We start from the raw sequence: 21,960 nt of genomic DNA on the forward strand, positions 1-21,960 counted from the left end.
ATAAAAAGCAAAAGTAAAAATATCTATGCTTTAGGCACCAGAGCTAAACATTTGTACTGAGGTTGATTTTCCAGCCTTTTTGTTGATCATGAATTGAGGTACAATCAGTTGTCTATCTTATACTGAAATTAGGGTATCATTGTCCAGGACCCAGGAATAATGGAATGCTGATTAGGGGTTTAGCAATGGGAGAGGAGTGCAGGCTAAGAGACGTCTGTTTCACTGGCTGACCATATTCTCTGGGCCCACACGTGGCTACAGAAGTGTAGGCAGCCATGGAGCTGTCTGGAGGTGCTGCTTGCAAATCTTTTCAGACATATCTAGTTTATATCAGTTTTCAGCAAGGCCAGGGCAAGCTGGTTTCAATTTTGAACAGTTTGTAGTCTTCAGTTCATTGGAAATCTGCTGGGACAGATATACACTAGGAACAGAAGGTAAAGCTTGGGAGCTTAGGGAAACATCTTGGTATATATTTGACACTTTCAGGCCTGTGGTTCTGGTAGATGGGAGTGTGGAAATACTGGGGAAGCAGAGAGAGAGAGAGAGAGAGAGAGAGAGAGAGAGAGAGAGAGAGAGAGAGAGAGAGAGAGAGAGAGAGAGTTGTTGATTTATTTGTGACAGGTGAATCCAAGTTATGATTCCCTAAAGCTTAAATAATTTTTTAAGTGTCCAAAAAACATAAAAGTTTTTGATATACTAGTATCACTACTGTTTGTAATCTTTACTGAAATCCACATTGTTGAAAAAACATTAAATTCATACCTTTATGTCATAGCAAAATTGTGGCCTTTCACACACACACACACACACACACACACACACACACAAAGAAAGCTTCTTTTCTTGGTTAAAAGCATGAACACTCCTTTTGTCCATCTAGAGAACTATGAGAAGCACTTTTAAATCTGCAGTTAGAAGACAACCAAAGGAAATTTAAATTTTGGAGCTTTTGATAATGATAAAAGTAGTCAGTTCTTTGCCTGGGCTAGAGTAATAGCTTATCAGACCTCTACTGATTAATGTTAAAACTCAGAACTTTTGAAATCTTCATAAGATATAACACATCTTAATAAAACAATAGCATAGTGAGAAGGAAAGAAATCGGAAACATTTCTCATTTTTCACATGCTGTAAATCACTTCCTCATGCCTTTAATGCCTTTCATTTATACACCTTAAATCACTTTCTTAGACCCTCACAACTCCCTTAAGTTTTCATATCCTCGGACACTTACCAGGTACATTTACATAAATTCATTTATTAGGTTCTCACTATCTTTCTCACCTCAAAACCTTTTCTTTTTCTATTTAGTCATTTACTATTATGCTTAAGTGGTGGATTGAGTAATCAGAGCAAAGCAAGTTGCTTTAAATGAAGGAATAGGAAAAAAGAAAGGGTTTTAAAACCTGTTCTGTGAGTTTATTTCTTTCAGTGACTGTGAAGTCTGCCATTCCTAGCAGGAAACCTAGCAACTCTAGAAGAAAGCAAGGACTGTTTTTGTTTTGTTTTTTTTTTTTTTTGTTTTTTTGTTTTTTCATATGAAATGAACTGACCAGGCAGATGTATCTTTAAGGAAAAGAACTAGTGTGTTTGCTGCTCTTAAAATGATAAAGCTGTAGGTCAGCTCCCATTATTCTCCTCCTTGTCCTTCTCCTCCTCTTCATCATCATTGTCTTCATCATCAATGATCTGAGAATGATAAATTAGGGCAAAAGTATCATCCAAATGCTCACTGAATCCGTTGTAATGAAAGAGACTTACCTACAAGCTACATGGTTACACTAGGCTACCTCATAGTAATCTTGATTTCATTCGGGACAAAAATTGTCACACAGGACAGCATTAGCCTTTGGCACCAGGCTCAGAAGGTCTGAGAAATTTTCGTTTGTGGGAGGAACTTGGAAAACCTGACCTTAAAGTTTAGAGTTAAGAAAATATTGGGATCATTTGCTTGTGAGGTTGAAGAAATTGTTGCAATTAAGAAACTGGAAATCAAGTGTGCCATCTATCGCCATTGAGCTCATCTGTGGCCAAGCCATTTGTGGTAGCACACTGAGGCTTTTATGACAACTCTCTGTGTAAGGAGGAAAAGACAAAGGGTCACAAGGAACTCCATCAAAGGATATGTTCTAATAAGCTCCAAGAGGTATCTTAGACACAAAGGAGAACAAGGTTGCTGTGAGGGGACAAATGTCACAAGAAGAAACTCTATCAGAGGAAGTATTTGAGTTTCATAGAGTTCTAGATTGGCTGAAGGAAGATGAGAGCCTTGGCAGACGACTCCTAGTGGGAGGTGAATAAATTCCAGGAGAGAAATGAGAACATGTAGGTATGAAGAATGGGTGTAAGGGTTGAGAGGGTGGGGAGTGAGAAACTTGTCAAAAAATTATGTCCCAAATCTCAGATAGTAGGCATCATTTTCTACATGCTGGAGGGACTGTAGGGTATATGGAGTCTCCTGGCACACCAGTGTGGCTTTTACTGTAAAAGGAGGCAAAGCAGGGAGAGAGAGAGAGAGAGAGAGAGAGAGAGAGAGAGAGAGAGAGAGAGAGAGAGAGAGAGAGAGCTATCCATGTGTTTGGGCTCCTAGGAGGGCCTACCAGGGTCCAGAAGCCAGAGATCAAGAAATGCCCAGAGTCTCAGTGGAGAAACATCTCAGATGGAAGAAAGAAGCAGCTAAAGAAACAAACTCTAGTATTTGGAGTCAAATATAGTAGGTGGCAGAAGCCAGCAGAAACAAGTGGTCTGTACATTTCTTAGCAGAATCAAAGCAGCTTGGTTCATTCTGGAATGGCTGAGTCCTTAGGAAGGGAGCCTATATATGCTTCTCCCAGGTTTCAGGCATCAGATCTACAAAGTAAGATTTTTCTGAGCCAGATAACAGAGAACATGAGACAGCTTCAAGGTCTGGTTGAAGAAAAAGATTTATTGTAAATATAAAGGAGATTACATCTAGCGGTAATAAAAGAAGGTAATATACAAATGTGGAAACATAATCAATAGATATAAGTATAAATAAAGGTCTATATTTACAAGATGAAATGTCATAGATGGTAAAGCAAATTCAGTATTGGACTTGAACATGTGAAAAGGTAAAGATTTTCTAGTTAACAAGATTAACATTTCTAAAATTCAATATATTTAAAAGTAGCAAATGAGAATCATACTAAACTTCCTCCAGTGTCTGATGGATTATTAGTTATTACTCATTCTAAACAAGTACGCAAATAAATTTGTCATACTATAAAAAAGAATAACTTTTGTGTTATAAGTTGTGAACATAAATTTATGAAACCACTTGAATTAATAATTAATGGACTCTGTTAAAAGTTTATAGAATTACAGAAATATTAGTGTATGAAGATACATATCATCACAGCTATTAAAGAAAGAATGAAATTAATATCATGAAAACCTCTTTGGTGAAGCTAAACTTTTACAAACCGTTAATTCAAAATGAAATGTATGCAAATAAACAGTGAAGTTTAATGAAAATATAGCAACATAAGAAGAAATTAATAAGCAATTCATTAGTTATACACTAAAATTGATACTCACCCACTAAGGGGCCTCTGTGTGTTCCTGAGTATTTCAGGATACTCACAGCAATAATGTGCACATGACCATCTCCATAGTTCAGTTGTCTCAAAGTCAAGAGGAAAAATTTACATCTCTTAACCCCAAATTGTCATTGTTGCTATTCTTATAAATCTATACTCTCTAAGTTTAATTTAAAATATTTTTGGAAAATCTGATATGAACTACTACTTTTCAAGAAAGTTTTCTTCACTGTATTCAAAAAGTTGTCTTCAAATTTATATGATCCTACTCCAGGTAAAACATTGTATAACAGCTGATCTATCAATGAAAACTGAAAATCTAGAAATGTTTGGAGCAATGTGTGATAAATTCTGAAAGAACAGTATTGTTCAACTATATTATGTTATTACAGAAAAATATTTGAAGGAAAAAATATCCTTGGTTAAAACGGCTTCAGTGATCTCTCATCAAAGTATCCATGTGTATAGAGAATTGTAGAAGGAAAACTCTGGATTGAGAAGGAAAAGTAACCCTGAGAAATATAAGGTCACCCAAAACACAGACAAACAAAACAAAACAAAACAGGACAACATTTATGCCAAGTATGGGTTAAAAAAAAAAGTGCTTGATCTTCTTGGATCTACTCTCTTGTTCCTTTTTCTTGGAGTCATTTTTCAATCCCTGCCCCCTCCTCTCATAGTCCAGATCACTCGGGCACATGGACAATGACCTAGAGATTTTATTTAGTTTATGGTCAAGAAATAAATGAGCAATTAAATTGTGTATGTACAAGAAAAATGTATGGACATCTGTAATTATTTCACACTGGAACATGCACAAGGGATTCTTGTTAATAGATTTTTTATTGTTGTTGTTGTTGTAAAACAACATATATTTTAATTAAAGCCAAGGATTTGTAAAATATTTATTTATTTATTTATTTATTTATTTATTTATTTATTTATTTATTGGCTCATATTTTTAGAGGATGTAATTCTTGGTTGCCTCTATTCTTTCTGCTGAGTTTAACTCAAGACAGAATATCAAGATGGAGAGTTTGTAATAGAGGAGAGATGATTAAATCATGGCTGCTGGAAAACAGGGAAGTGATCAGGCACTTTGAAAGATAGTCTTTTGAAGTCATAACCCCCCTAGTGACCTTCTTCCTCCAACCTTGCCTGCTTTAGCATTATATGGAGTTATTAAGTCATCAATTGTTTAAGCTATTTATTATGATAATGCCCTAAGGATCCAATCATTTCTCAGCATCAACAGTCAAGTCAATCCTTTAACAGATGTATTGGAAAACTATCCATTACCCAGAGACAACACAACCTTTATGTTTTTAACAAACTCCAGATCAAAATATCAAGATAAGATAAGCCATAGATCTTCTCTAGACTGGTCTACCCTAAATACTAGATTACCCAAGACTGAATTTTATCAAAACTAAAGTACAAATGAATGAGAATCTGAGTCAGAAGAGCTTTGAAATTCTACTATCTGATACCAAACCCTTAACAGACTTGGCAGTAAATTATTTAATTGATCTTGACTTCAGTGTAAGAAAACATTCAGCTCGTTATAGCATGTTTTCTGTCAGGTTAGTTTAACCTTTGAGAGTCCCATTCGCTGGGGAATACTTGTTTTCTGATTCCAGCTTCCACTTGTATAAGGTTTCAGGCCAACACCATTTCACCAACTTTCTTACTTGTAGACTGTTGGGATTCTTGGTGATGGAGCAAAAATCCTTGAGTAACATTTTTATGGCTTCCAGACCAATTTACACCACACACATACACACACACACAGACACAGGAGAAACAGAGAGAGAGAATGACAGAGAGACAGAGAGACAGAGACAGACAGAGAGACAGCGACAGAGAGGCATAGACAGAAAGAGACACAGAAACATAGAGACAGAAACAGAGAGAAGAAACAGAGAGAGACAGAGTAGATATAGAGGGACAGGGGAGAAAGACAAAGAGAAACAGTAAGAAAGAGAGAGAGGAAGAGAATAAGAATATGGACAAACAGTAGCACAGATAATCAGTGGTATTTTGCCAAAGAAAAGTAATATGAGCTGTTAGATTATATGAGTCTTATTGCCTCAAATTGTCACCCAAGAAAAGAAAAAAAAGTGACATATTTGTAATGTTCTTAAAATAATTAAAGCATCACTGAAAATAAATCTACATACATTACTCTTTCTCCTATAGTTTGAACAGCAAAATTTTAATTTTCTGAATACTTGAATACTTGCTTCCTAAAAGAATAATGAAAGCTATCTTAAAAATCCTGAAATGCAACACCAAAAGAAACTCTTGATTAATTGAAGCATCTGAAGGAAATTATGTAAGATGCTTTGTCGCATTCCCCTAGGCTGTGTTTAAAATAATTATTAGGCAAGCTAAAACAAATTTGAATTTATAGCCAGGTATGTTATTTTATTCTATTTTAATTAACCAGCTTTTAATTTGAAAACTAATGGTGTTCATTAAGAAATATTTGTTAAAATGTTCCTGGAGAAGGGTAATATAAGGTAGGAAAAATTCTCTTCTTAAGGGGTTACCTAGTTAGGAAGGTGGTCATGGCCATTAGTGTTTCGAAGGATCCTGTGTTAAATTACTTAACTCTCCCTTTTCCCTTGCTTTTTTCTACTTTATTTTTCTTCATTCATTCAGTTACTTATTCAACTATATTTATCAAATGTTTATTCTTATTAGAATTTTGTACACATTGGGAAAATGTCCTGGAGTGTGGTTAAATTAGATAAGATAATGTTTCTAGGAAAAAGAATGTGAATGTATCAAGAGTTGGTAAAAACACAGAAACAATCAAAGTGATAGTTCAGAGAGCAAAGCTTATGGACCATTTATCCAGACAGATAGTCTTAGCACTTTCTAATTATTTTTCTTATGTAAATCTTTTATACCCCAGAATCTGTACTTTCTATTACCCACAAAAAATAAAGTCTACTTACCAGCCATTCAGCTTTCCCTCAATTACCACCACTTGGGGAACATACAACAAACATGAATAAAGTCAGCCTCATAAACTCCATCCTCTGCTTTTAAGCTGCAAAAATTAGAGTTGGGAGAGAAATATCCTTGTTAGTAGTACTTTTCTTTTTTATACATGAGGATGGTGTTTTTTTTTTATACCTTACACAATCTTATGATATATATATCCTAGAGAATTCTAAAGTAGAGACTTGGGAGATAAAACAAATAATTTTTAAAAATATCTTTAAATAGTAGCTCAAATAAAAATGTTCAAAGTAGTGCTAAAATTTGTTGACAATTGACATGAACAGGGAGTGTACAGACTGGAAAGGTTCAGGTAGAGGAAGTTGTTAAGTAAGGCCATGGTGCCCTAGTTATACAGAGCAATGTCTCCTGGTAGACTGTAGCAGAATTCCACAGTGTCATTGTAGAGCTTGCATCTTCCTTTTAGATGTGGAAGAGTTAATCAAATGTAGTAGCAATCAACAAAGTAAAAAAAATATGTGAAATTAAAAAATAAGTTTTAATTAAGGGGTCTTCTAACACAAGCTCTATTCTAGGCATTGCCATGCTCTGAGACAATTGATTTCACACTTTAAAAATCTCTCTGAGGTCAATTACAGAATGGCCTCCAAGTGGCCCACTGCTCACACGCTGTGTCCAGTGAATATGGTCACATGCTGTAACAATGAATAACATCTAAAATGACAAAATAAGACAGCTCCTTAGGATACAAGTTTATCTTGGATTGTCAGGGTCAATGATAAATACCATCATATCAGTTCTTATCAGACACTCAGAGGGAGTTTGACACAATTTGAGTAGAAAAAAGTTACATTAAAATGAAGTACATAAAATTTACTCTTAAACAAAGAACTGTACAAAGCTATCATGACCTAGAGGAAGCAAGAGTTAGATTGTCACCAGAGAATCCTGAGATTGTGCCCCTTCTCACACTTGGATTTCAGTTGTAGAATACTTTCAGATATTATCCACTGTAACTATGGAATCAAACTTACATTATTGCAAATAAAAAGATTTTCTGTCTTTTTTACCTCTACAACAGATCAAAAAATGCATTTTCAAGAATCCTAAGTTCTATTTTTAGGGTTGTGATCTCAGTAAGGGGAAGTCAAGAACATGATTGGACAAATTGCACAGATGTCAAAATGGTATGGGTACTCCGTAGGATGCTGTGGTTACAGCCAATTTGTGTACAATTCCAGGCTGTGATTGCAATGACATCTCGTACTGCCCAGCTGCTTTCTGCTGGCTTGTGTGTGGAGCTCAATTGAGGAGGTTATACGTATTTTTAGTCTGGAAGAAAGTGCCCTCTCCTTTTAGCAGCTCCATTATCACTAAATTCAGACCCAGGATACATGACAGAAGCATGAAGGAAATAAATATGAGACGTGAAAAGAAATTCAGCCGAACATAATTTTGATTGAATGGGAAGATAATCATAAGAGTAAAGGTTTTAGAACTAATGGTATGCACAAATGTAAGTTGCAAGCTAGCTACCTATGCCCCTGTATTAGGAATAAATGTGTGATGTTTGCTCGTGGAGTCAGAATACACTCTATAGGGAAAATAATAAAGCAATAATAGTTGGACCTGAGAGATGAACAGTTGTTCAGCTAAGTTCCAGGTAGACTCCTTTTCTTCCTGGGCCTGGAAGTACTGCGCTCTACACATTTGTCCAGATACAAACACTTACCTCTATGATTTCAATGATGTCCTTGCTTTGTTACATTTAATTTAGAAGTAAAGTATTTACTCATAGGTTAGTAAAAAGATCTTATGAAATATGTCTTGTAGTTTAGAGGCTATCATTGATGATATAGCACAGAAAGGCTTTCTGATAACATTTTAGCTGTGGTGCAACTGACCAAGATATTGTTAATTGAAGACTCTGCATCTAGCAAATCTGTCTCAGCACTTTCTGCACTGTAGCAAAGGCCCATTGTTGAATATTTATCTTTTTTTTCAGGATATATAATAAATACTATCTACTGGAGATAAAAATATTATGGGGGAAACTGTGCTTCTCTGTTTAATTGTATTAATTATTTTCAAGCTTGAAACATACTGAAGATTTTATGTTCCGTATCCTTTGTATCAGGATACACATCAAATGAAATAAAATGTGGCAGCTTCTCCACTTGTATTTGTTGAAGCTTCCATTTTCAGTCTAGCAAGAAGAAAGGAGAAACAAATAATTATGACTTCTGTGAAGATAGTACATGAAAGCAAAGCTATGTTTTTCTTCTCTGAACTTTGTCTGGCCTTTAATGGCTGTTTTCTTAAATAAAATGCAGCAATTACCCAGAGCCTGCTTCTGCTAAAGCTGTCAGGTCTGTTTCTTGAAAAGTAGCTAAAGTATGTTCTTCTGTGTGTTAATGAAAAGAAAATCAAAAAGATTTTTCATTATCAAGATACAGTTTGAAATGAAAAATATGCTTTGAATGCTCAAATGGTATGCTTTCCTATGACTTTTGGAAATTCATATACTGTTAATCATTTTTTGTTGAAGTAGATATTTTCTTTGTTTTTTCTTTTCTATATTTTGAATATTATATTGCTTAAATGTCAATAATGTTTCAAATTCAAATATCTTCTTCTACATGTAGAATCTCTTTTGTTGTTAAAAGTCACAGGTTTGTTGTTATCAGATGTTAGATGGTACCTTGCTCACTACTGACGCTATAGAATTATTTCAACATCAACTATGAATGCAGTTAATGTTTGACTTTGCTTGGAAGCATTCACTATTTTAAGAAAACTGAGGAGTTCATAATGCTTGTTTTAATACAAAAAAATAGACTTAGTGAATATTCTCCTTTTGTGAATCAAATAGAATATTTCTCTTTCTTAATATAAAATTTAAGTTTAATTAAGAAGGCATTTTCTCTACATAATAGATGCTGGAATAGATTTTTTTTTTAGAAAATAGTTTCATTTTATGTAATGCTTTACATGTATGCATTTGTGCATGTGTGTGTGTGTATGTGTGTGTAGAGTGAGTATAGTCCTCCAGGAGGCCAGAAGGAGGCATTGCTTCTAATTGAATAGGAGTTATAAAGCTGCAAGCCACTCATTTGGACATTGGGAACCAAACTCTGATCCTCTGTAAGAGCAATATATGCTCTTAAGCACTCAGGCATCTTACCAGCACCAGTGGAAGATTGTTTTAAAGTAAAATTCAGATATATATTAAACCCATCTTCACATTTTCTAAGTTAGAACTGATGTTTTATAAATACATCTCAGTGTCAGCATAATTTTGTCAGGTAAATAACATTTAAATTTTATATTAACATCTATGATAGGAATATTATAAATAGAAAATAGCAAAGCAAAACACGTGATTTCAAACTTAAATTCATGAACATAAAAACCTTTAATACAGCAGAGGACTGTCAGGTCTGGGTTCAGTCAGAGAAGATGAACCTAAGCCTCAAGAGACTGGAGACCCCAGGGAGTGGATTGGTCTGGTGGGGTGGGGGATTGGAACATTCTTGTGGAGACAGGACATTAGGGAGGAGGTATGGGATGAGGATCAGTCAGAGGGTGAAATGGGAGGGGGATAAAATACAGAATGTAAAAACAAGATAACTAACCTATATATTTTCTTTAGTTTTATTCTTAGTGCATAATAAATAGATAGAACAAAATAATACTCTCTCTCTCTATATATATATATATATATAGAGAGAGAGAGAGAGAGAGAGAAAGAGAGAGAGACAAAGACACAGATACAGAGAGAGACTCCCTTAAAATTGTGGAAATGTAATTTTTGTAATTATATTTTGGATTGTATTAATAATTATTTTCATTAAAACAAAAATATTATTTAGCAATTATAAAAAGGAATAGAACTCCATGTATGATGATTAATTAGTTAAATGTTTGTCATGCATATAATCATACATTTCTAATATTATCCATGAGATCTCCTGGAAATACATGCGTGTCCAGTCTCAATCCATAAATGTTTTGTGATATATGTTGTCAACTTGACACAATTTTGTCATACCCTGTTTCATAATTCATGGTACGCTATAATGTTATCTGTCTTTTTACTAGACCCTTCATGAAGAAAGCCATCTTTCTAAAGACATATGGTAGTAGGAAAGGGGAATGGCCTGTAATAATTGTGTCTACTGAAACAGTGTCTCTTCATTTTGTTAGATTACAAATAAACACTTCATAATAAAAATAAAATGTTTGATCTATGTATTGAATAGGCAAGCAATACATCAAGCTGCTCTTGCTTTAGAATTCACAGAATAAAATACCAAATTTAATGATGATTTACCAGATTATGTTATTATCCCTTGTTCACTGGGATAAGATTAATAAAAATAGTGTTGCTACATAGAAAAAGATGCAAATGTACCTGTGAAATAATCAATTACAAATGCTTTTCTTTTTTAATGTTGGCATCTAATATAAACCAGGTATTTGTATGTCTTCAGAACTGAAATCTGATTCAAGAATTTACATCGTAGAAAATATTTTTTCATTTGTTATAACATGCATTATATCTCTTGATTTTTTTACAGTGTTCTTTGACACTGTTACAAATTTTTATCTGTTTCTTGAAAATTCTTTTCTCTCTTTTAACAAAGCAATTCCTCTTTAATATGAACATATTTAATTTGCCCATGTTTATTAACTACCATTCCATGTCCACCACTGGCCACGATCAGATGACTTATATTTCTAATTGGAACACTTGTAGCAATTTCTTGACCCATTAAATGTCATCCTCAACCCTTATAGGTATATTTGTTTTACTTGGAGATACTGTCAAATTCTACAATCATACTGCATGGGTGGCATGTACTATTGGGATTCTAATTTTTTATTGAGTATTACATTTAAGTAATTATATTAAATTATATTAAATTATATTAAATTATATTAAAATTTTTAGCTTCTTGGATAGTTTAAGATGGTATGAACCAGGGGCTGGAATGATGGCTCAGAGTCAGTAAAAAGCACTGACTGCTCTTCCAGAGGTCCTGAGTTCAAATCCCAGCAACCACATGGTCACTCACAACCATTTGTAATAGAATCCAGTGCCCTCTTCTGGTGTGTCTGAAGAAAGCTACAGTGTACTCATATACATAAAATAAATAAAATCTTTTTTATAAAAGTTGGTATGAATCGATGTGATGAAGCCTAGGATTTATAATAAGTGAACAAATTTAAGTCTCAAGGAAGTTTCTAGAACTGATCTCAAATGATTAATGATGTGATCATACATGAAGCAAATCAATTTGAAATGAGAATTTTTCAGGGTTAATCATCTTGGAAACATCCTCTTTCTGAAATTTATGTAAATCTTAAAATATCAATTATTTGGTTCAAAGTACATTGTAAAATGCACAGCATGCTTAGCTAAACAGAAAGCTAAATAGACTGTGATTGAATGTATAGAATCAGCAGTGAGGACAGTCATGGTTAGTAGAAAAAGAAGATAATTGAGCTGATATAGGAAGTTCTTCCTGGTGACTTACACTAACTAAGCAGTGAAGAACAAAAAGGACTGAAGTGAACATGAGAATTGAAGCTATTTCACCCAACATGTTTCTCTTTCCACTGGGTTTCCAGCTCCATGTGAGAGAGCTTCTTGTACTAAAACTCCCCCTTCTATTTTTGATTTTGCAGCAATTAGACAGTGATATTGGCAAATAACCCACTTAATGTTTTCTGTGGTGACAGATAGAAAAGAAAACTGTTAGAGGGAAAGATATTAACACTGAACACTTTATTTCCCTAAGGGCATAAACATAGCTCTGCTCTTCAGGGAATGAAAGGTGCTCACGCAAAGACTTCCATTAGAAAGCAAATCAAGTTTTAGACTCAAATTTTGAAAAAAATTGGTTGAAAATTACTTCCTTATTCGTAAACATCTCAGAGTTGGGGTTGAAAAAATACCTTTAAATATTTTTTAGAGTTTTACCCATTCTGAGTTTTTTTTTTTTTTTTATTTCACTAATGGAGTAAATTACAGTATCCTTTTTGATACGAACACCATAAAAGCTGAAGACTAGTAAGGTTGTTCGGTGACTTGAGTTTTTCACAAGACTGCAGACTACAGTTTGAACCCAGAAGGCACATTGTAAAGAAAAAAAAAATGACTTCTAGCAATTCTCCCCTTAAGCTCTACATGTAGGAATGGGATACTGGGTCATAAACATAAGCACACACATGCACATCACACAAATACACACACACACACACACACTCACACACAAATTAACAAATACTATTTTAAAATATCAGCAACTTTATATTTACCTTCTAACATTAAGGTCTTTCTGTAGCTTGGGTATTGAGTCTAACTTGTCTCCCAGTGATTCTTCCAGACTGAATTCTTCACCTGTCATTGCTATAGCTATTGTTGCCAGGAACCCATCCTAACTGTGGGAGCCAGTTTACTATGCTCAAGCATGTCAACTTGTCCTCATTGACCTTTCCAGTGACTCCCATGACTTCACTTCTTTCTCAAAGTTATAATGTTCTTTTTAAACCAGGGCCTTCAGGTATAATTAAAAACAAAACAACAAAAGATAAAGTCCACTCATATGTAATTGTATTTATGTTTATGTGTTACATAAAATACCGTCAAGTCCTAGAAATGGTGAGTAATAGCAGCAATTACTCAATTCATTTTCCTATGAACTGAATATCTTCACATAAAACATTGTTAATAGCATCAATACTGATAAGCATTTCTCATGATGAACAAATGCAGAATTACAAAGTTTCAGAAGTACATGATAGAATTCTGAGAGGATTGGGGAATGGTGCACTGATAAGTGCCTCCTGTACAAATTTAAGGACCTATTTTTTGAGTGCCAACACTTACATGAAATCAGGATGTGTTTTCATGTACCTATATTTTCATAGCTTGATGCTATAGACAGGTAGGTCTCTGTGGCTTGGTGTCCAGTTGATCTATAGCCATAAAAGTAAGATACAGGTGTAGAAGGAGCTAAGGTGAAAAGAGTAAGGAGAGGAGGAGTAAAGAGAGGAGAAGGAGAAGGAAGAGGGGGAGCTAAGGGAGAGACAGAGAATGAGAGACAGGGACATGGAGGATTATTTTCGTTTGTCTGTAGCAGTCAAAGGTAGTTGGTATATCTAGGTTGGGTATTGGATTACACCTCTGATTGTAATGGCATCTTGTTATTGATCATTACTAAATATATAAGCCTTTGAATAATCTAAGCATTAGAGTCTTATTTGTACCAAGCCCGTGTAGTTGGTGGGATGATCTGGGCAATGCCTAAAGTTGCAGAGACAGCGTGGAAGATTGGCAGAGCCATCTCCCATGCTTGCATCTTGTGGGTGGCAGATCTGGTGTTTCTGGCTGGCAGTTTCTAGCTGCAGCACGCATGTGGCCTCTGGCCATGTGGTTGATCTAGGCAAAGCCTGTGTAGCCTAGACAGTCAGCTTGACCGGAGGCCGTTTTAAAATAATTACTACAACATACAGGTTCAGGGAGAAATTCGGTCTCAAAAGACTATAAGATGAAACATTTGAGGAAACCATCTTAATTCCAACTTCTAACTTCCAGGAGAACCTCCTCACACACAAAGACATTCACAAGTGAGTATACACATACACCTATACACCCACAGAGACATACATCTTCATAGGTAATCTCACAAACACACACAGAGATGGATCTTCACAGATGAATGCACACACATACAGACATGCACCTTCACAGGTGAGCATACACACACACACACATACACAAAGAGAGAGAGAGAGAGAGAGAGAGAGAGAGAGAGAGAGAGAGAGAGAGAGAGATGTGTCCTCAGAGCTGAGCACTCTTACACACAGAGAGAGAAATAAGTACCTTCACAGGTGAATACATACACTCATATATTCACCTTCACACATGCACACACATACACACAGACAAACAGAAACATGCACACACAGCCACACACACACAATCACACACAGACACACATACACAGACTCAGAGAGAGACTCAGAGAAGGCAAAATTATATTCTATGAAGTACAGTGCTATCATATAGACTTGAAAAAATGAAACATCATGCTAGAGACAGAGTATATAGGGTCTCTAATATGTTCATCATGTAGACTGTACTTAGTGCCCATAGTATCTAAGCCTTACTCAACTTTTGTCATTGATAAGAATTACAACAGTGGGCTAGGGTTTCCATACATTATTTTTATTCATATCAGGACTTTTATCTCATTATTTTGTCAGAAATAGTGTAGTTTCTGGTAAATACTGCAGCATGGTAAGGTTATACTGTGGTCATTAAGTATAATTTATTTATCAGAAATGAAGATAGCATATTTTAATTTATTGTAGACTATGACAATCTCTTTGAGAGAGATTTGTGGGGAGGAAGGAGAATTAACAAAATAAGGAAATGGAGGGGGTAAAGATATAGAATTAAAAAGGAAACTAAGGAAGCAGGGAGAAAGATGAGGAGGGATATATATAGTGTAGAGATAATAATATAGATAGATAACAGATACATAATAAGATAAATAAGTGGTAGATAAATAGACAGAAGATAGATACATAGATGATAGATAGATAGATAGATAGATAGATAGATAGATAGATAGATAGATAGAAGACAGATAAATAGACAGAAATGACAGGTGGTAGGATAGTCAGGGTTTCTACTCCTGCACAAACATCATGACCAAGAAACAAGTTGAGGAGGAAAGGGTTTATTTAGCTTACACTTTTCACATTGCTGTTGATCACCAAAGGAAGTCAGGACTGGAACTCAGGCAGGTCTGGAAGCAGGAACTGATGCAGAGGCCATGTAGTTATGCAGCTTGCTTTCTTTAGAACCCAGGACTACCAGCCCAGGGATGGTAATACCCACAAGGGGCCCTCCCCACTTGAGCACTAATTGAGAAAATGCCTTACAGCTGGATCTCATGAAGGCATTCTCTCAACTGAAGCTCCTTTTCTCTGTGTTAACTCCAGCTTAAGTCAAGTTGACACAAAACCAGCCAGAACAGATAGATAGTATGGACACATGATAGATAGATAGATAGATAGATAGATAGATAGATAGATAATAAATGATAGATAGTTTTAAATGCCTACATTTCCGATATAAAACTTAAATTTTTTCTCCTCTGATGGAACTATTTAGCTTGGTAGCACACTTTGCAAATTTGAATTTCACAAAATAAAGCTTTCAGAGAATAAAATTTTTTAAAAATGTCAGATTATGAAAAAGAGTCCATGATTCTTCCCAGCACTTTTGCTTTTATCATGCAGACATTGGATTATTCTTTGAGCAGAAAATTACAATGAACAAATATTGACTTTGAATACTAAGTGCCTTTGTATAGATTTCCAATCACCTTTCCTCTTATTTCTTAGTCCTGCTCTGTTTCTGTGTAAACTCTTCCCACAAATAGGCAGAGGAATTGAGCAGTGTAACCAGCAAGAGGAAAGGATCAGTGTGATGACTTTTAAAAAGAGAATGGATTTTCCCAAGTTGTTTTAGATCAAAGCCTAATGAGTCCATTTTGAGGCAGTTCTCAGCAATCAAAGCAGGGTTGTTGTCAATAAACCTAGTTATTTGGCTCTTTAAACATTGGTAGATGCTATAAATTTCTGGTACTTTAGAGCTGTTTCTTCTAAAAGTAAGCTCTCCCCTTTTTAGGTAACCCTTAAATCACATGCTTCTTTTCTCCACTCCTAAAAGACTCCAAGAGAAAGCTTGAAGAAGGTTCCAGAAATTGGAAATGCTGTACTTCTAGCAAGTGTTATATCTAGGATATAAAAATATCTTATTTCATGCTTATAAATTAAAAGAATCCCTATAGGAAAATATAACTAACTCTCTGTGACTATGACTAACACAAAACTTTCAAGAAGTACAATCTAGAACTCTAGAGGTCTGAGAAAAAAACAATAGGTCAAAATGAACAAGCAGTGTGCAGGGATTAAGGCAATCTAGACTGGATTATAACTCAGTGTTGTCAAGCATTTTATTACAGGCCTGAAAAGGCAGTTTTGTATGAATGAAATTTTAAAAATTAAACGCACTAAGTATCATTATTTTCTTTCTTTTGTTCTTTTTGTCTCTTTTGCTAACAGTATGAAAGAAGTAGGAGGAAGCCATAAACAATGGAGAGGTCTCCAGTCATCCACCTGTAAACCGTGCCCTATAGCCTATGCCAGTCCGGTCTGCGGTTCCGACGGGCATTCCTACTCGTCACAGGTGAGGACAACTCTACTTAATTCAATATGAAATAAATAAGACCTGTTGATCCTTGCTGTGGTTTGAATAGGATGTGACCACAGAGGCTCAAGTGATCCTTATCTGTTGTTACTGCTCTGGAAAGTTCTGGAATCTTAGGAGATAGAGCCACCTGAAGGAATTGGGTGAACGATTGGAGATTTTATAGCCTGGCCCCATTTTCTGTCTATCTTTTCTCTCCCAGATCAGACCTAAGGTAACCTGCTGTCTCATTGTTGACACCCCCCTCCTGCCTCCCCTCTACACTGCCCCACTACCACTCTCATGCTTTACTGGCCTACTTCATGAATTCCTGCTGAGGCAACTCTAGTTTGCAGTTATATCAGATGTTTGGACACAGCTGGGCGTGGTGGCGCAAGCCTTTAATCCCAGCACTTGGGAGGCAGAGGCAGGCGGATTTCTGAGTTCGAGGCCAGCCTGGTCTACAGAGTAAGTTCCAGGACAGCCAGGGCTATACAGAGAAACCCTGTCTCGAAAAACCAAAAAAAAAAAAAAAAAAAAAAAAGTTTGGACACACCCACACAAAAGTAACTGATACAGTATGCAACTGAAGTTAATCAGCCATCTGTCTATTTGGCTTTTTTTGGTAAATTCTTTATTAGCTTTAAACTAATATTAATAAACTCACTGGTTTTATAATTTGAATGACATTTATTTCTCCTCTACAAAAATTATACAAAGCTAGTTCATAGGAAAATAGATTACTGTTAAGTAATTTCCCCAGGTTTGAAATTATATTGGAAGCCTTACTTGATAGTGTTTTTGCTACAAAGTAATTAAAATCCATTCTTTAAATGTTGATTTTGAGTGTTCTCTCTATAGTACAGAATGTGCTGTGAAATGTTTGCTTGCTAATACCGTGGTTTTGGTAGATTGTTTTGTCAGTAAAATAAACCTCAAAACAATCCACATATTTTTCTCTTTTTTTTAATTGAAAACAGTTTTTCTCATGGAATATATTCTGATTGCATTTCCCTCCCCATTTTAATATATATTTTAAAATTTTATTTGCATGAATGTCACTTTCAGAAGACACTGGCATTGTATGTGAAGACATAAAATAATAAATTTCAAAGGAATATTGGTCTTCAATTATCCTAAACCACTGTCTTTCTTTGGATTATAGTGAATACAATTTTACGTACTAAGTGACCTTTTACCTCTGGACCATCCAGTCTTGAGTGTTTGCACTGTGAACAGTAAAGCTGGGCTGCATAAAACATTAAGAACTAAAGTACTAAAGTTATATACAAACTTACATTAAAGTGTTCTAGTGAATCGCTCTAAAAAATGAGTGTAATTGAAACACAGGATTATTTTTATGATGAAAAACATATAACCTTGGGCTATCTATGAACTACCTGAATATTGTAGAGAAAATTGTGTGGTAATTGTTTAGATAATTATTATTCTAACATCTTCTAAGTAGATGATGAAAATGAATGAAGGGAGGAATCTTGGAGTCTTTTGTCTGGCTCTCCATTCACAGACACTATGAGCAGAGAGTAAGTACTAATGTGCTATAACTTGAAGAACTTTCAGGTGACTGCTCCTTGGTCTTGTTACTTACGACTTTCCTTTTTAGATTATATAATTAGTTTCCCCATGTTTGTTTATTGTGATCAGCTTAGCAAGTAGAAAGAAGATTTTAATGATACTTCTATTATAAACTCTCAGTAGAAGCATATCATTACATTGGGGCCAAGTTGTGGTGCTTGGATGGGACAGAAGAGTGGGTTTCACAAGGAATCTGATTGGAGGTTTTAGGCAAATTATATAATCAGGGTGTAATTTAAGACTGTATGACTTGTTTGGACTGGAAATATCTCAGTGGTAAGGAGCACTGTTTGTTTGTCTAGAGGACCTGGGTTTGATTTCAGCATCCACATGGTGGGTTATGAACTTATGTAACTCCCTTAAATACAATTCCAGGGTATCTGAACCCTTTTCTAGTCCCCATAGTCACAGTGGTACACAGACATGCACTCAGGCAAAACACCTATAGACATACATATGAAGGATATATTTTTTAAAGTGATCATTTTGATTAATTACAACATATACACATTAATTATAAGACTAGCATTTAAAGACTGAAGATTGTAGCTTTAATAATATCCTCAACAAAAAGTTATAAAACAGCAATAAAAAATAAAATAAAAATAAAAACCTGAAGGGACAGATTAGAGTAATTCAAAAGTAGATTTATTTGAAAAATATTTGGAGCATATGTGATTTTCATAAAACATATTTCCATACTTTCCTCATTTTTGTTATCAAAAGAAGTAATTGACCTTTGCAGAAGTGTATTTAATCTTTCCTTTTCTAATAAAAAAGCTAATGGATTATGAATTCATTAAAATTTTAGGAATGTCAGAAGAAATCAAAATACCATTCCATTCAAACTTGACTGAGAGGTAATCATTCTAGAAATTGACAGCAAAGATGAAGGTCTCTGCTTCTTTACTCCAGGCAAAGTGTAATGTGATTTTTATTCTCAATCTATGTGAACTAGGACTTATTCTCTGATACAACATCTTTGTTAGACCTTGGATGTTAAATCCATCAGTTTATATAAACAGTGCTTTGCATTTGCTGTGAGAATAAATCGATAAACAATATTAATGCTTTAGAAGTGAGTGGGGCATCAATAAAACAAATCCTCTTAGGACAACGCGGATGGCTGTAAGCTCTTTTCTATTATATGTCGTGTTACCATACTTGGAAGTTGAAATAAACAGGGGTGAATTTCTTAGTAATAGGCAATGCTTATAAAATCGTGTGTGTGTGTGTGTGTGTGTGTGTGTGTGTGTGTGTGTATGTGTGTGTGTGTGTATGTGTGTGTCTGTGTGTGTCTATGTGTGTCTGTGTGCGTGTATGTAAAGAAAGTTACTGGGATGTTTATCCATTCCATCCTGCAACTCTGTACTTTTTTCTGTACTTTTGCTGCAGAAATGCAGCAGAAATTGGCAAGGATGAGACACTATGAATAGACACAGGCTTCCTAGGTGAATTTTGTGTATAGATGTAAATGAGAAACATTATGGAATGCATTCATATTATTGCCTTTATATATGCACTAACATTAAAGAACAATTTTATTTTTGTTGCTATGTGATGATATTCATTTAATCATCAATATTAAAATTATGTGCTTTATGCTCTTTCCTTTGTCTTTGCATAAATGAAACACGTTGTTTCTTTTAATTGTTATTAAACCTAGTTATTATACATGTACTCTGAAAAACAAAAATTTGTGATACCTAACAATTAGAAGTGTTAAGCAAATGTGTTGATATTTAATTTTATCTTCCTCCTTGAGTATGTTTTATTTTAGTTGACACTGTTTTATGTTGAGAACAAATGTCAGAAATGCGAACGTACTGTTTCTCTTTGAACTGCTTTTGTTCAATCTCAGCCTAACATTAGACTTACATATACAATCAAAGGAACAACATAAACAAACACAGGAAAAGAAAACAAAGAAGCACAAAAGTAGGAGAATGACAGGTGAGACAAAAAAGTGGAAGGATGAGTCAGAAGGGAGGGGGTAACCAAGATATGTGAACACATGGCATCATTGTATTGTCTTAAAAGGAGTTCAGTAGAACATGGAGGACACTGATTTGCCAGCATGCATTCTGTGAGATAACTGCTTACATTGGAGGGAATTGTAATTGTGAAAAAAATTTTCTTCAAGTTATACTGATTTTTGTATCTACTATACCCTATGTTTAACTCTTAGGGGCAATCTGGAAACACAATTACAAATTTTTATGAGAAAAATTGGACTTCTTAAATTTTCATTTAAAGTGAAACGAAAAACCTAATAAGTAAATAAGATGATAGATACAAAAAATAAATTGAATGCAGCCATGGTTAGATATATAAATTTATTTTTATGAAAGTTCATCCAAACTGTTTTAGCATTATCTTATATACATTTATTTATTTAGATAGTAGGATGTTGGAATATCAAATATGGAATAAGTTTGAATAATTTTGCTATTGATTAAAAAAAAGCCTTCTGAGCTGAAGGGATTTACAAACCCATAGGAAGAACAATAATATCAACCAACAAGACAACCCAGAGCTCCCAGGGACTAAACCATTAACCAAGGAGTACACATGGAGGGACCCATGGCTCCAGCTGCATATGTAGCAGAGGATGGTCTTAGAGTAGAATCTTAGAATAATATTAGAGTAGAATAATATTAAATTAACATTCAGATTATTATAATCACAATAGTAATGTGAATTATTATGAATAGAAATTGTTAACCTTACTACAAATTGCCAAATTAACTGAGTAATAATATAAGGTAGTAGTCTAAGTTTTTGTTTTAATTTAGATTTTTTTGAATAAACATTTTGTGCAATGGTGCTAACTAAGCCATTATCCTCAAACCAAAAACAGGAAAGCCTGGAATTAGAGCCTAGTACCAGTTCACATAGTTAACCTAGGTACTATTCTTAGGGACAAAACTTATTGATGTATTTTGCTATATGTGGATTCTGCATGAATGGTCTCTTCGAAACATCAGTTATTATCAGTTAGAATATAGAAACTACTATAGAAATAGCAGAAAATAAGAGTCAAAAGTGCCAACAATGAAACAACTCATCAAAAATTTATATTCTAGATTACAAACTAGGTTAAGCTAAGTTAAAGGACATCTGTAACACATAGCATTGTAACTTGCTGAAAACATAAAATTGGGATGATTTTAGAAAGTTCAAAATGAGTATATTTACAACTCAATTTGAAAACTTATTTCCTCAGCCGAAGATACATAACACATACCTGCAAACAAAAGAATATTAAATTGGCCAATGAATATTAATCAGTGCTCTAAATTGAAATGTTAGTGTAAAATTAATGTGTAAAGTTTATATTCAGCAATGTTTACTTTATAAGAATGTTACAATGGCCAGGTGTGGTGGGGCAAGCCTTTAATCCCAGTATTCACAAGGTAGAGGCAGAGGCAGAATCAGATGAATCTCTGTGAGTTCAAGGCCAGCTTTGTCTAAAGAGAGCTGCAGGTCAGCCAGAGCTTGTTGCACAGAGAAACTCTGTCTCTAAATAAATAAATAAAAATAAATAAATAAAAAACAACCAAC

General features: G+C 34.7%; 1 protein-coding gene across 3 annotated transcripts in view; it reads left to right on the forward strand.

Annotated features, from left to right (window-relative positions):
• Spock3 (SPARC (osteonectin), cwcv and kazal like domains proteoglycan 3) overlaps window positions 1-21,960 on the forward strand; it is a 348,872-nt gene that overhangs the window by 212,817 nt on the left and 114,095 nt on the right. For all 3 annotated transcript variants that reach the window (XM_076914195.1, XM_076914194.1, XM_076914196.1), the window contains exon 5: window positions 16,677-16,800. In XM_076914195.1, coding sequence (XP_076770310.1) covers window positions 16,677-16,800 — 124 coding nt within the window. The remainder of the gene's footprint in view (window positions 1-16,676; window positions 16,801-21,960) is intronic.

Source organism: Arvicanthis niloticus, chromosome 16 (genome assembly GCF_011762505.2).
Source record: "Arvicanthis niloticus isolate mArvNil1 chromosome 16, mArvNil1.pat.X, whole genome shotgun sequence".
NCBI lineage: Eukaryota > Metazoa > Chordata > Mammalia > Rodentia > Muridae > Arvicanthis > Arvicanthis niloticus.